The 11,756-nt window shown below is 41.8% G+C and overlaps 4 protein-coding genes across 5 annotated transcripts; 2 read left to right on the forward strand and 2 right to left on the reverse strand.

Annotated features, from left to right (window-relative positions):
• Window positions 1-474: 474 nt before the first annotated feature.
• LOC104813369 (UPF0301 protein Cpha266_0885-like) lies at window positions 475-1,073 on the reverse strand (the record flags this gene model as incomplete). The annotated part of the gene is given in 2 exon segments (XM_010540928.2): window positions 475-566; window positions 569-1,073. Coding segments are annotated over 2 exon segments (573 nt in total), but the record flags the coding sequence as incomplete, so codon positions are not given.
• Window positions 1,074-3,417: 2,344 nt separating this feature from the next.
• On the forward strand, window positions 3,418-6,504 carry LOC104813086. Of its 2 annotated transcripts, none has more exons than XM_010540602.2 (10): window positions 3,418-3,895; window positions 4,071-4,109; window positions 4,490-4,613; window positions 4,737-4,798; window positions 4,892-4,959; window positions 5,075-5,124; window positions 5,241-5,310; window positions 5,698-5,821; window positions 5,943-6,059; window positions 6,163-6,504. In XM_010540602.2, exons 1-10 carry the CDS (start codon window positions 3,596-3,598, stop codon window positions 6,268-6,270), a joined length of 1,062 nt encoding a protein of 353 aa, XP_010538904.1. In that variant the 5' UTR covers window positions 3,418-3,595; the 3' UTR covers window positions 6,271-6,504. The 2 variants fall into 2 exon arrangements, with proteins under 2 accessions (XP_010538904.1, XP_010538905.1); XM_010540603.1 differs by having other exon boundaries at window positions 3,419-3,895; window positions 6,166-6,504.
• A 386-nt stretch (window positions 6,505-6,890) lies between these two features.
• On the forward strand, window positions 6,891-8,263 carry LOC104813370 (glucuronoxylan 4-O-methyltransferase 3-like). Its single transcript, XM_010540929.2, has 2 exons — window positions 6,891-7,606; window positions 7,689-8,263. Exons 1-2 carry the CDS (start codon window positions 7,195-7,197, stop codon window positions 8,261-8,263), a joined length of 987 nt encoding a protein of 328 aa, XP_010539231.1. The 5' UTR covers window positions 6,891-7,194.
• A 1,338-nt stretch (window positions 8,264-9,601) lies between these two features.
• LOC104813371 (putative clathrin assembly protein At1g33340) lies at window positions 9,602-10,522 on the reverse strand. Its single transcript, XM_010540930.1, has one exon. The coding sequence runs from the start codon at window positions 10,520-10,522 to the stop codon at window positions 9,602-9,604; it is 921 nt and encodes a 306-aa protein (XP_010539232.1).
• Window positions 10,523-11,756: the final 1,234 nt, after the last annotated feature.

The raw sequence follows: 11,756 nt of genomic DNA on the forward strand, positions 1-11,756 counted from the left end.
AGGTGAGCCTGATAATGGCTAGTGGTTGAAGCGGCTATGGTGGATGTCCAAGATTTTCGCGCAACTCAAATCCGAATTCGAAGTCTCTGCATCATAAAGTGGCTGAAGTAGATGTGACTGAGTTTGGATTCGTTTCGGTCGGTATCATAAGGTTGGATATCCGAAATAGTTTTTGGATACCGTTAACCCAAAGTCTCTCTCTTTATCTCTGTTCGTTTTCTTGGGTTTGAGGATGCTTGGCAACTGTGTTCAAGTTCTGCAAGTCAATCTACAGACAAGCTTTTCAGAGTCATTTAACTACAAGAACACAGAAAATTTTCAGACAGCAAATCTTCTCAACACGACAAGAGGTGGAATTACTATCATAAACAAGCCCACTTTAATATGTTACACATTTGGCTTGAGAGAGAGACACACACCTCCGTCACACACTATTATATGTTACAGAAAACCTCTGTTCTGCTAAACCCTGCAGTTTTACTAGCACCAATATGATATCTACATATCCAGCTTCGGTTTCCGACTAATCTCTGAGTAATGACCGCCCATCAACTGCAAAATCTCCCCCACAAGTTTTCTGATGAATCCTCCCATATTAAATCTGAGCTACACGCTGCCACATACCAGTAATCTGATTCAATTTCCTCTCTGAGCTGATCTAGTAGCCAACCAGAATAACCGACAAAGAATCTGAAGTCTTGTGGCTTGAGTATTCCTTCTTTTACAAGTGCTGCAACTTCATCCAAGCTGTTTTGAGCACCAAAGCTTAGGCCGGGCATGACTTCTTCAAACCCAGGGAGCTTAGCTCTATCACCTGTTTTCAGTAAGAACATGCTCGCTTCAAGCGTCCCTCCAAAGAAAAGGGGACAATCTGAAAACGTGGTAGTGAGTTCGTTATTAGTTGGTTTCATGTGCTTGATGTTTTTGTGAAGCGGGCGGTTGATGACCACTCCGAATGACCCTTCTTGTGGATGTTTGGTTCCTATTCTCAGAAGAAGCACCACTGTTCTCTCGAATGTTCTAACACCGTCTAGCTTCTCTGTGGCAACTAGGACGCAACCCGTCTCTGGACAAACTTGCCCTGAACTCTCTCCAATCCATATTCCGGCCATGGGACTTCTGAGATGCAGAATCGCCCGATTTATTGCCATTAGCATACTTATTTCCTTGAGAAGCATCTCCTTCAAGAACAGAATGACTCGGCAATAGTGAGAATCAGAATCGATAAGGCCAAATTTCAAGAGTAGACTTGCAAATCCTACTCAGCATATAAGTTACTATTTTGTAACCTCATACACAACTCTTAGCCAAGAAATGCTGCTTACCACATCAAGCAACTAAACCCATGAGAATGTCTTTCAAATAAACGAGATGTAAACTCTCATATAAACTTGTTAAACAAAGGGCCCAGTTGTTTTCCAAGAACTAATCTAGGCCTTTCAGACCAATCTCCTTTCCTTTGTGTTAAGGCTTCAAACTGACAAACAAAACAAGATAAGCCAAAACAGACATGGTTGACATAAAATGCTGTCTGAGTGGCAACTGTCGACCTACACTATGCATTGCACATATTTTGAAGGATCGTGCAAAGTTTTTTTTTTGGTAAAATGTGATTGAATATTCATATATGTAGTAGCAAAAATTTACATCCAGTCCTTAATGACTGCTCGTAGCAACCTAATACAAGGAGATCCCATGACAAAATGATTCAAAAACTGGACTAAAGTAACACAGACGCTACAACGAAAGCTACATTCTCAAACGATCAGTTAGGAAATACCAATGCTCCACCAGAAAATTGCTGTCTGTAGCCCTCCTCTCCTTCATCGAGAGCAGTAAGTTCTGCATCGTCTTATCCAATCGCCTACGCAATATATCTATCGGCTTCGTTATGTTCCGAAATATCCTGTTGTTACGCTCATTCCACAGCAGATGTACCGTCACTTGCATGATCAGTTTCGAGAGAATTTCCCTATTTTTGCCCTTGTCATTTCCAGCCTGAGTAATCCAAGTATGACAATCGTATAGATTATCCGGCGGCGAACTCCAGCAGCAAGAAGCAAAATAGAGCCATAGATTGACACTATAAGAGCACTCGAAGAAAAGGTGGTGGTGGGATTCCTCCTCTACTCCACATAACACGCAATCGATCCCTAGTAGACCCCATCGACGCAATCGATCCCTAGTAGGGAGTCGTTGCTGCATGGTCTGCCAAAGTAAGAATGCATACCTGGGTACAGACCCATACCAATGAATGCCAGTCAACCCTCGGTTTTGATTGACGGATCTGCTTCCATGTTTTGGCAGACGAGAAGAAGCGTTTGAAGTCGTGAGCTTCATGTTTCCACAACAAAGTGTCGTCCCCAGCTTCTGCCGATGGGGGTCGGACTTCCGCCAGCGAGATAAGAAGCTCTTGTATGTTGTCCCATCTAGCCGGGGAAAGTGACCAATTTCCAGCAGACACAGCATCGGCAACTGTCGCATATCTGTTCAACCTCAAGAGACAGGGCTTAAGTTCCCCGACAAACTCAATCAAGGGACCGTGAGAGGTCCAGTTATCAAACCCTACTCTCTCTCTCTCTCTCTCTTCAAAGCTATTCCAGTAAATCGAGATCAATCCCAAGGCATTTCCCTCAAATGCCAACCAATCAAGCAGGATCAGCGTTTTGTCCGGTACGAGACACATCACATTCCATAACATTCCTCTTCAAAACGGAAGTCAAAAGGAGAATTAGGCTATACCCGCAGCAGAAGCATCGTCGTTACTCTTCTTCGCGGTGGCTCTGATGGATAAAGATCGTGACCCAGAAGCAGAAAACTTGTGCCTGAGATCCCTGATCTCCAAGGATCCGACTTTTTCAAGTTTCCCGGAAAACGTTTTCTCAAGAATCGAATTATTCGGCAGCAACAAGGTAGGGTTTCGAGCCGCTGCGTCCTTCAAATGGAGGGCCCACAGATCCATCGAAGACTCCGATCAGAATCAAGCTCGATTCTCTTTTCCTTCTTCTCGGGAGTACTTTGATCCGATAGGAACTCGACGAGACAGATCAAAACAAAGAGAAGATAGGCTAAGGATATATGCGAGCGAGCGACGGAACGATCGTTGGCTGTTTTTACCTTTTTGCCCTCTATACCATTCTTCCTAATCATCAATGACGATCTATCATATGAGAGTCTTGACATGATTATTTTGAAGGCATATTCCATAAAGTTTTTTATGTGTAAATTATATTCTATGATTTTGTGAATTTTAAAACAATCAATATACAATGTTATTATAGCAAATATAGACAGAACGTTAGATTAAAAAATTGAACGGCAAGGGATCGACCGAAGGAAACGACTGCCGTTCACGTGGCTTTTACGTTATTTTAAAAAATAATTAAGGAAAAAATGGTAAATGCAGAATCCTGATATCGAAGGGTAGCAATTTTCCTTGGCGGCGTCAACGTCCGGATAACTTGTTACTCTGCTTCTGCTCTGCCAGTGAAGCTTTTTCGAGGCAAAGTCACTCTCCGTCGTTCGAATTAAAGGTTCCATCGTCGAATTAGGGTTTATGCGGAATCCAAGTTTATAGCGCTTATCCGACAAAAAAATGCCGATTCAGCCTCCTAGTTTCGCGGCGAACGATACTCTCTGTCACCCGATTGCGTCGTTTCCGGCGGCTACGGTTCATTTGCATCGATTCCCGAGGAGATTTTCGGGAAATGTGAACTGGGTTCGTGAAAGGCGAAGAATTTTTCTGAAAGCGAGTGATTCGGAAGCGAAAACGGATGGAGCAGCACAGAAATCAAGTAGTTTTACGGAAAACGCTGCTATTTCTTCATCAGAATCAAGTGCCAATGCATCCTCCAGCTTCTTGTCCTTTCTCTGTCCTCTGCTTAAGCTTTTCTCTGTGAGTCATTCCTCGTTTTTGTTGGAATTTTCTGCTGTTGTGCTAATCGTCAGTGTTTGTGCTCTTCTCAAGCTTCTAGTTTTCTGGGCTTGTGTTTGTTGAGTTCTATTAGGTTTTGTAACCAGACCGATTGGTTTCTCTGGGTTATTTAACATTTTTCAAATGTCCTTAACAGGGAGGAGACCCTTCTCAGAACCGCAACTATGCTTTGGAGGTAATAAAGCTCTTAGGGTTCAAACATTGTGATATGATGTTACCACCAACACATTATGTACAGATATTAGATTCCATGAATACATAGTGAATTCCGATAAGAATTATTAGATGGTATGATTTGGGCTGCATCTAGTGCACCTGGTTATCCATTGGCTCTTTAATCATCCTGTCATTCTAGTAAATCAATATATGATTTATTGGTATGTTGAATTATGCACAGCTCAGTATTATGTAAGGAGTGGAAACGTGTCCTTTTCCACTGACATTGGTATGAAAATGTACTTAGATTAACATCATAGAGAAGATCTAATGCTGTGCATTCCTATAATTATTTGTTCTTGCTTGCTTCTATTCCTGATATTTGTGTGAATAGTATAGGTTGCAACTTCTTCCTTTGCAACAGCGGCAAGGCTTCCATGGGGATCCAGGGTATCAGCTGGGAGTTCACGCAACCGAGACGCGTCTTCTAGTCCTCCTCTGCGTTTGCAGCTTTTTGAATTTGGTATGATCCTGTTGGCCGTCTGAAGTATATAACATCAGTAGAAAGCCAATCTACCGGATTTCTGTTGAATCTAGAAGTCTTGCAGTGTGATAAATGTCTCTTTCCTCACTTTTTGGAAAACAGAGGCATGTCCGTTTTGCCGGAGAGTGAGGGAAGCCATGACTGAGCTGGATCTCTCTGTAGAAGTAAGATTCAAGTCATCATCTTGCTGAAAGGATCGTATACTAACTCATTTTTCTGAAAAATTCATCCTGATATATGTACTTGTATGTGCTTAGGTCTATCCTTGTCCAAAAGGATCTGTAAGACACAGAGAAATGGTTAGAAGATTTGGTGGCAGGGAGCAGTAAGTATTCATTGGGAAATTTCATTTGGTTTTGTCAGCGTTGCTCCCTCTAATGGCCAATAATGGACTATTCCCTTCCAATGGCCAGTAAAATTCTATGAATTGTGTTGTGTAGGTTTCCTTTCCTCATTGACCCAAATACTGATACCTCACTATATGAGAGTGGTAAGTAGTGATTTGCACCATAAATAGCATGTAATCTTCTTTTGTTGATTTCTTTTGCCTTTTTCATTGCTTGATCCTCTTGACACCAAACTGGTTCTCTCTTCTCTAACTAACAGGTGACATTGTGAATTATCTATTTAAGCAATATGGAAATGGAAGAAGCCCTTCTGCTGGGCTTTTGGAAAGGTTTACTTCTCAAATTCTATCTGCTTGATCAAGATTTACATGTGCTGTAGCCTGAATTTTCGTGATAGATTTTGAATGGATTAGCCTAACTCACATATTTCAGTTGGTTTATAGCTGGTATCGCCTTTTGCTGACAAAATTTGATTCTTGATCTTATATTAGCATTTGTTTCTTTCTGTAGTACATTAGTTAGCAATTAGTACATTCGAGGGTAAGATGATTTCATTGAGAAAGCAACAAATATTTTCTGGTTAATTGTCGGAGATTCTTGTTTTCTTTCTAGCTTTTATGTTGGAATCAACCTGTTTGAAAACTTTGTACTGATTTCTCAGTCTTCCAAATGAGCTTCTGCTACATAATTCACTAACTTCCTTCGAATGGACACAGCACACTATTCACCGGATGGATGCCTACAATACTCAGAGCAGGTAGGGGCATGTCGCTGTGGGACAAAGCGAGACCAGATCCACCTCCTGAAATGCTTGAGCTTTTCTCTTATGAAAATAACCCGGTACCATACTTCTTTCTTTAACCTTGGGTGTCTGAGTTTTGTTTCCCGGCCCTTGTGTGCATTGTGCTCGTTACTTTACTAGCAAATGTTTTTCATCCATTCCTTCTCTCTTCCCATGCAGTACGCCCGACTTGTGCGTGAGGCATTGTGTGAACTGGAGCTCCCCTATGTGCTACGCAACGTCGGAGAAGGCTCAGTGAGGATAAGATCACTTCTAGATGCTTCTGGATCCAATGAGGTTTCTTTCCATTTTCCTCCATGGATATCGAATCTTAACTCCGAATGATCACTAATCGAAAACCCAGCTCTTGACTCTTCTGCTGAATAACGCATTTGACCAGCAGGTGCCATTCTTGGTTGATCCCAACACTGGCGCACAGATTGGAGACTACCAGAAGATCATGGATTACCTATTCAATACCTACTCTTCAGCTACATCACCTGCATAGTTTGAACACTAAGGTACAAGCCTTTAAGCCCTTTCGTTTGAGTGCCTCGATGTTCTTCTATGTTTCAAATGACAATGTTCCACGCTGCATCATGTACATATGGTTGTATTTGTTGCCTCTTGTGTTAGTTGTTGGTGATGATTTCATAACATCAACACGTATATAAGCTTTGATGTAAACATTTTGGCAAATAAATATTTTACATTCAGTGAAAAGGAAACAAAGACATTTTGATTTTGCAGAATCAAAGGAGATTTAACCATTAGTTGGGTATGATAATGATGTTTCTACTGTCATGATTACAGTTTAACAAATGATTGGGGCCACGTATCTCTTGTCTTAATCCTACCAAATCTCTTTTTCCCTTTTGTTCTGTCGCCAATAAATTTATTCTTGTAATTGTTATCTCTGCACGATTTTTCTTTAAAAGTACCATCGGATTCTTCTCTTTCAAGCATCAATTTATTATCGATTAAGTCTTCCCACGACGGTTCACATCTTCCAATCATTATGAGCATACATACATGCATGCACACATACATATACACTCATTATATACAATTAATATGTAGAAATATGGAATCCACCAGACACATATTACCAAACTTCTGATGTATTGCACCAACCGCAACCTTAGTAGCTCTCATGTCCTCCTCTACTCCTCTCTCATTCTTCTTCTTCCGCCTTTAAAATACTCTAAAGAGAGGTCTTATTTCACTTCAAGTCTCCTCTTTCACATGTATATATACTCGATTTCTTCGATCATCATTGTCAGGCCCTCTCTAAATCTCCATTGCTGCTTCTTCCGAACCTGAAAACCCAGAAACAAGAATCGAAACTTGAAAGCCTATCTGAAAAGAAAACAGATTTCAGAAAGAAAAAAAACCCAGAAAAGAAAAATCGAAACTTGATCAAGCTGAGGACATGAGGTCCAAGACCCAATCTTCCATCAATCTGAAGCTCGTCTTCATCTGCTGCTCGGTCTTGGTCTTGCTCGTCCTCTTCTTGACAAGAACCAACGTTTCTTCCTCTTCAAACAACACGGTCTCCAGAAACAGTCTCTCCAATTCAACCGGCCGCGAGGAAGGAGATGAAGATCATCACAAACCCAGATGCCCATCACCTCACTTGAATCCGTCCTGCACGAAAATGCCAGCTTCTTTAGCTGACGCATTGGTTCACTATGTGACCACAAGCATCACTCCACAGCAGACATTCGACGAAGTCTCTGTCTCGAAAAGAGTCTTGGACAAGAAGTCTCCTTGTAACTTCCTCGTCTTCGGCTTAGGACACGACAGCTTGATGTGGGCTTCGCTCAACCACGGTGGCCGGACATGTACTCTTTCTTGTTCAGAAAATCTTTCTGCTTCATTTTTCTGTCTGAATATTATGGTTTTGATGAAGCTGTTGCAATGCAGTGTTCCTCGAGGAAGACAAGTCTTGGATCGAAACTGTGACCCAGAAATTCCCCAATTTGGAATCTTACCACGTCATCTATGATACGAAAGTGAAAGATTCCGACAAACTCATGGAACTCGGCAAGACCGAAGACTGTAAGACCGTATCAGATCCCAGAGATTCGAAATGCGCTCTGGCTCTGAAGGGTTTTCCTGCGGACGTATACGAGACGGAATGGGATCTGATAATGGTCGATGCACCAACTGGCTACCACGAGGCGGCGCCGGGACGGATGAGCGCCATTTACACGGCCGGGCTGATGGCTCGGAACCGTGAGAGCGGCGAGACAGACGTGTTCGTGCACGACGTGGACAGACCAGTGGAGGACGAGTTCTCGGCCACGTTCTTGTGCGGAGGGTACTTGAGAGAGGAGCAAGGGAGGCTCAGGCACTTCACCATCCCTAGCCACCGAGCTCGTGCCGGAAGACCCTTTTGTCCGGCGGAAGGGGCCCCACAGCCACCGGAGACGGTTTCCCGGCGGCCCCATTTTCCAGGGGCTGGGATGGCCGCCGGCGGAAGCCGTGGCGTGTTCTAGCCGGAGTGTCGTTGTGGTTGCCTTTTCATCTGTTTACATTATGGAGATACTTACGTTTGGTGCATTGGTTTCTTTGGTATGTTAGATATTTTACTGTAAACGGTAATTATATGTTATTATGAGATAATGGCATGGATTATATCAATAAAGAGAATTAGATTATCTGATCCATACAAACTATAATCATTAATTAATCAAGAAACTATATGGTTCCTTTTGCACTAAGGGAAGGGAACATTGGTTGGTTATAACAATTTTATTTTTCAAAATCAATATAAGAACGGGTAAGATAAAGTGATGGTAAACGATTAAAAAAATAGAAATTGACATGAAAAATATATAAAAATATATATAAATATATATATATATATATATATATATATATAAATATTAAATGAAACTATATTCTCGAAGCTGGAATTATCTTGCAATTACATATACTGAGTAGAAAAAAACATGCTCTGTGTATTTCATGGAGTAGAAGCTAGAAGCCGAGAAAGGGAGGTTCATATCAGGTTAGCTAGTGATATTGCAATGAGTCTTGCTCATCAGCAGCTTAATGCTCACTCCAGATCTCCATATCTTGTTCTTTTGGATCCCTCGTTGATGAGCTCGCTGCATTTTTATTGAAGCTGGATTCTTCGAGCTTTTCCCGCAAAAAAAAAAAATAAAAATAAAAAAACACCTCGGGTATGTGCATGCCATGGAAAACGCAATCATCGGAAGTAGAATCTCGATTAGGGTATCTGTCTGTAACTGAACAGGGATTACACGTTGTTCTGTGAGTGTCCAAAGATCAGATGTGGCTTGAACAAGAAACTGGCGCTGTTACAGAGATCTTACATTGTGGAAACTAAGCAGCTTTTGGACTGAACGAACATCAAACAATCTCGACAATGTTAACCTCTGTATGTCGTCTGAAACGCATATTTTCTGAAGCCGACCCATGATTTCGTGGGTGAATGAACGTGTATATATATATACACATGTGTGTGACAATGAGCATATCACATGTCCATATAAAGAAGAGAAAGAGATCAACTTCAAACACAAACTGACACAAAAGGATGATAACTTATGAAAGAAGCAGAGGAAGCTGCCAAATGTGGATTTTTCTTAAATCTTTCTTTCTTTGGATTTAAGTTACAGACTTTGAACTTAGAAGCCATGAGATAGTGGAGCCCTAATGTTCTAATATATAAATGTTCACGTGTATTCCAAGAAATGTACAAATAAAAATCTCACCAAAACCTAAAAAATAAAAATAGAGGTAACTGAAATGCAGACAAAAGGGTGTGATTCTTGAGCATGAACCCTAACGTGTAGTTTTGTCTGTTTCTAACAAGGCATTCTACTTGAGAATTTCTGATAGCTCGCCGTAAAAGGAGTACTAGTAGCAGCAGCAACGCTTGTCGATTTCTCCACTGCTGCAATACATTCCATGATAAGGGTTTCCATAGATGGATACTTCAAGTTTTCATCTCTAAGGCATTCTCTGCACTTCTCGTAGAATATGCGGAGATCTTGTCTCTGTTCATCGGCTTTTCTCAACATCGCGCAAACCCTAGCTCCTTCGGGCGTCGATCGATCAAAGAACGTGATGAGCTGCTTCACCTTCTTTATCTGGTCAGAATACAAGCCGTAAACCTGGAAACTCTCTTCCAAGACGGTGTGGAGAACTTCTTGGACGAGATACTTATCTATAGACTCGACACTACCCGGATCAAAATTCAACACCTTTTCGATGAAATTTTGGCACTTGGGCAGGAGGTCGAACACCGAACCGGACACGATCGTTTCGCGCCTACGTTCTGAACGATTGACGACGGGTTTGAGCCTACGGTCTGATGGATTCACGAACCATTCAGTTCTTTGTTGGAGATAGGCTGCATAATTCTGTAGAAAAACAGAGAATGGGTCCTTGCCCTTCATGAACCGGCAAATACCCAGTTTGTGACGATCGAAAGCGAATTCCGTATGGAATTGTGTATCAGCACCAATGATTCTGTGAGTGAGCAAAAGGGTTTCCAGTATTTCGACAGGGTCCTTAATCGTCCTTAGACGCCGAGAAATAAATTCCGCGATAGTCGAGGCTGATTCTGGATCGAGACTAACCGCTATGTATCTGTGGATCTGGTGATGGTCAGTTGCTCGAGGCACTGCGACTTTGACGTGGAAAAGATCTTCTTCTTCATCATCACGGCCAGAGTTCCGTAGGAAAGCGCTGCAAAAAAATCGACGAAGCTTGACCAGACCCATCTCGAGATATCTAGAGAGAGATGGGGAAGTGTTATTGTGAGATGCAATGGAATGAAAAATAGCAGAGAAGTCGAGGCAGGAGCGTTTTAAATAGGGAATTAGGGATACGGATGAGCCTAATCCCTAATAAGAAAAGGAAAAGGTCAAAACCCTAATTGAAAATGGAATTAAAAAAACAGACATTAACATGAGCTGGAGTTTTTCCTTTTTTTCTTTAAAAAAAAAAACATTAGCGTTCACAAACACGGCGCGTTAATGAGCTGGGCCCATTAAATCAAACTTCGGCCCAAGCCCATTACATGTTTTCCCTCTGTATATTTAATTTCGACCCCTCAAAGAGAAAAATAAATGAACAAGAGCCCATAGGTATTTGAAATTTAAAAATTGGATGAGATCGAAATTCGAATTCGACATAAATGCCAAATGATTATGATTGTTCTGTCAAGTTCAAAGATCAGATGTTGCCTGGACAAGAAACTGACACTTTTACAGTTAAGTTCTTCTTGCATTGGGGAAATTAAGCAGCTTTTGGTCTGAACAAACGTCAAACAATCTCGACAACCTTAATCACTGTCTGAAATGCTTATTTCTGGGGCCGACCCACGATTTCGTAGCTGAAGTCGGAGCCATCTAAGAACCATCAATTGACCAAGTGGCAGAGAACTTGACATGGACCGGGAAACCGGAGAAAACAGAATACAAAATTGTAAGAAGACAACAAGACGAACTGGTGTTGGATTCGAAGGACGACCGGATTCTTCTGCAAGAGAAGAAGGCATTGCCACTACTTTCTTGGACATTGGCTAACGACATAAACCACCACCGTGAAATAACATTCATGCCCGCGAAGTAGTTCCCGAGGAAGAATGAACATATATACACATATATGTGTGCAAGGGAGGGAGAGAGATAGTAGGTAAGGAAGTATCTTGATAATTAAGCATATCATATGTCCACATAAAGAAGACAAGGAGATCAACTTCAAACACAAAAGGGACTCAAAATCCTTCATGAAATCTCAGAGGACGATGCAATTTCCTGCTTTTTGGCGGAGTTCTTCAGTCTCCTTCCCCGCCTTCTCCAGCTTCTCTCTGAGCTTCTTAATCTCATCTCTGGACTGCTTGTGGAACTTCTCGGCTCTCTTTTCTGCTTCAATCCTTCCTTTAGTCTCCTTCCCCAGCTTCTCTCTGAGCTCCTTAATCTCATCTCTGGACTGCTTTTGGAACTTCTCAGC

Source organism: Tarenaya hassleriana, unplaced genomic scaffold (genome assembly GCF_000463585.1).
Source record: "Tarenaya hassleriana unplaced genomic scaffold, ASM46358v1 Cleome2, whole genome shotgun sequence".
NCBI classification, from domain to species: domain Eukaryota; kingdom Viridiplantae; phylum Streptophyta; class Magnoliopsida; order Brassicales; family Cleomaceae; genus Tarenaya; species Tarenaya hassleriana.

Bases quoted from the DNA above. Each gene is read 5' to 3' on its own strand.
- LOC104813086 (XM_010540602.2), top strand. From the start codon at position 3,596: ATGCCGATTCAGCCTCCTAGTTTCGCGGCGAACGATACTCTCTGTCAC. The intron at 5,822-5,942 runs GTACCATACTTC...CTTCCCATGCAG, and splicing joins TCTCTTATGAAAATAACCCG to TACGCCCGACTTGTGCGTGA. The intron at 6,060-6,162 runs GTTTCTTTCCAT...GCATTTGACCAG, and splicing joins ATGCTTCTGGATCCAATGAG to CAGGTGCCATTCTTGGTTGA.
- LOC104813370 (XM_010540929.2), top strand. From the start codon at position 7,195: ATGAGGTCCAAGACCCAATCTTCCATCAATCTGAAGCTCGTCTTCATC. The intron at 7,607-7,688 runs GTACTCTTTCTT...GTTGCAATGCAG, and splicing joins CAACCACGGTGGCCGGACAT to TGTTCCTCGAGGAAGACAAG.
- LOC104813371 (XM_010540930.1), bottom strand. From the start codon at position 10,522: ATGGGTCTGGTCAAGCTTCGTCGATTTTTTTGCAGCGCTTTCCTACGG.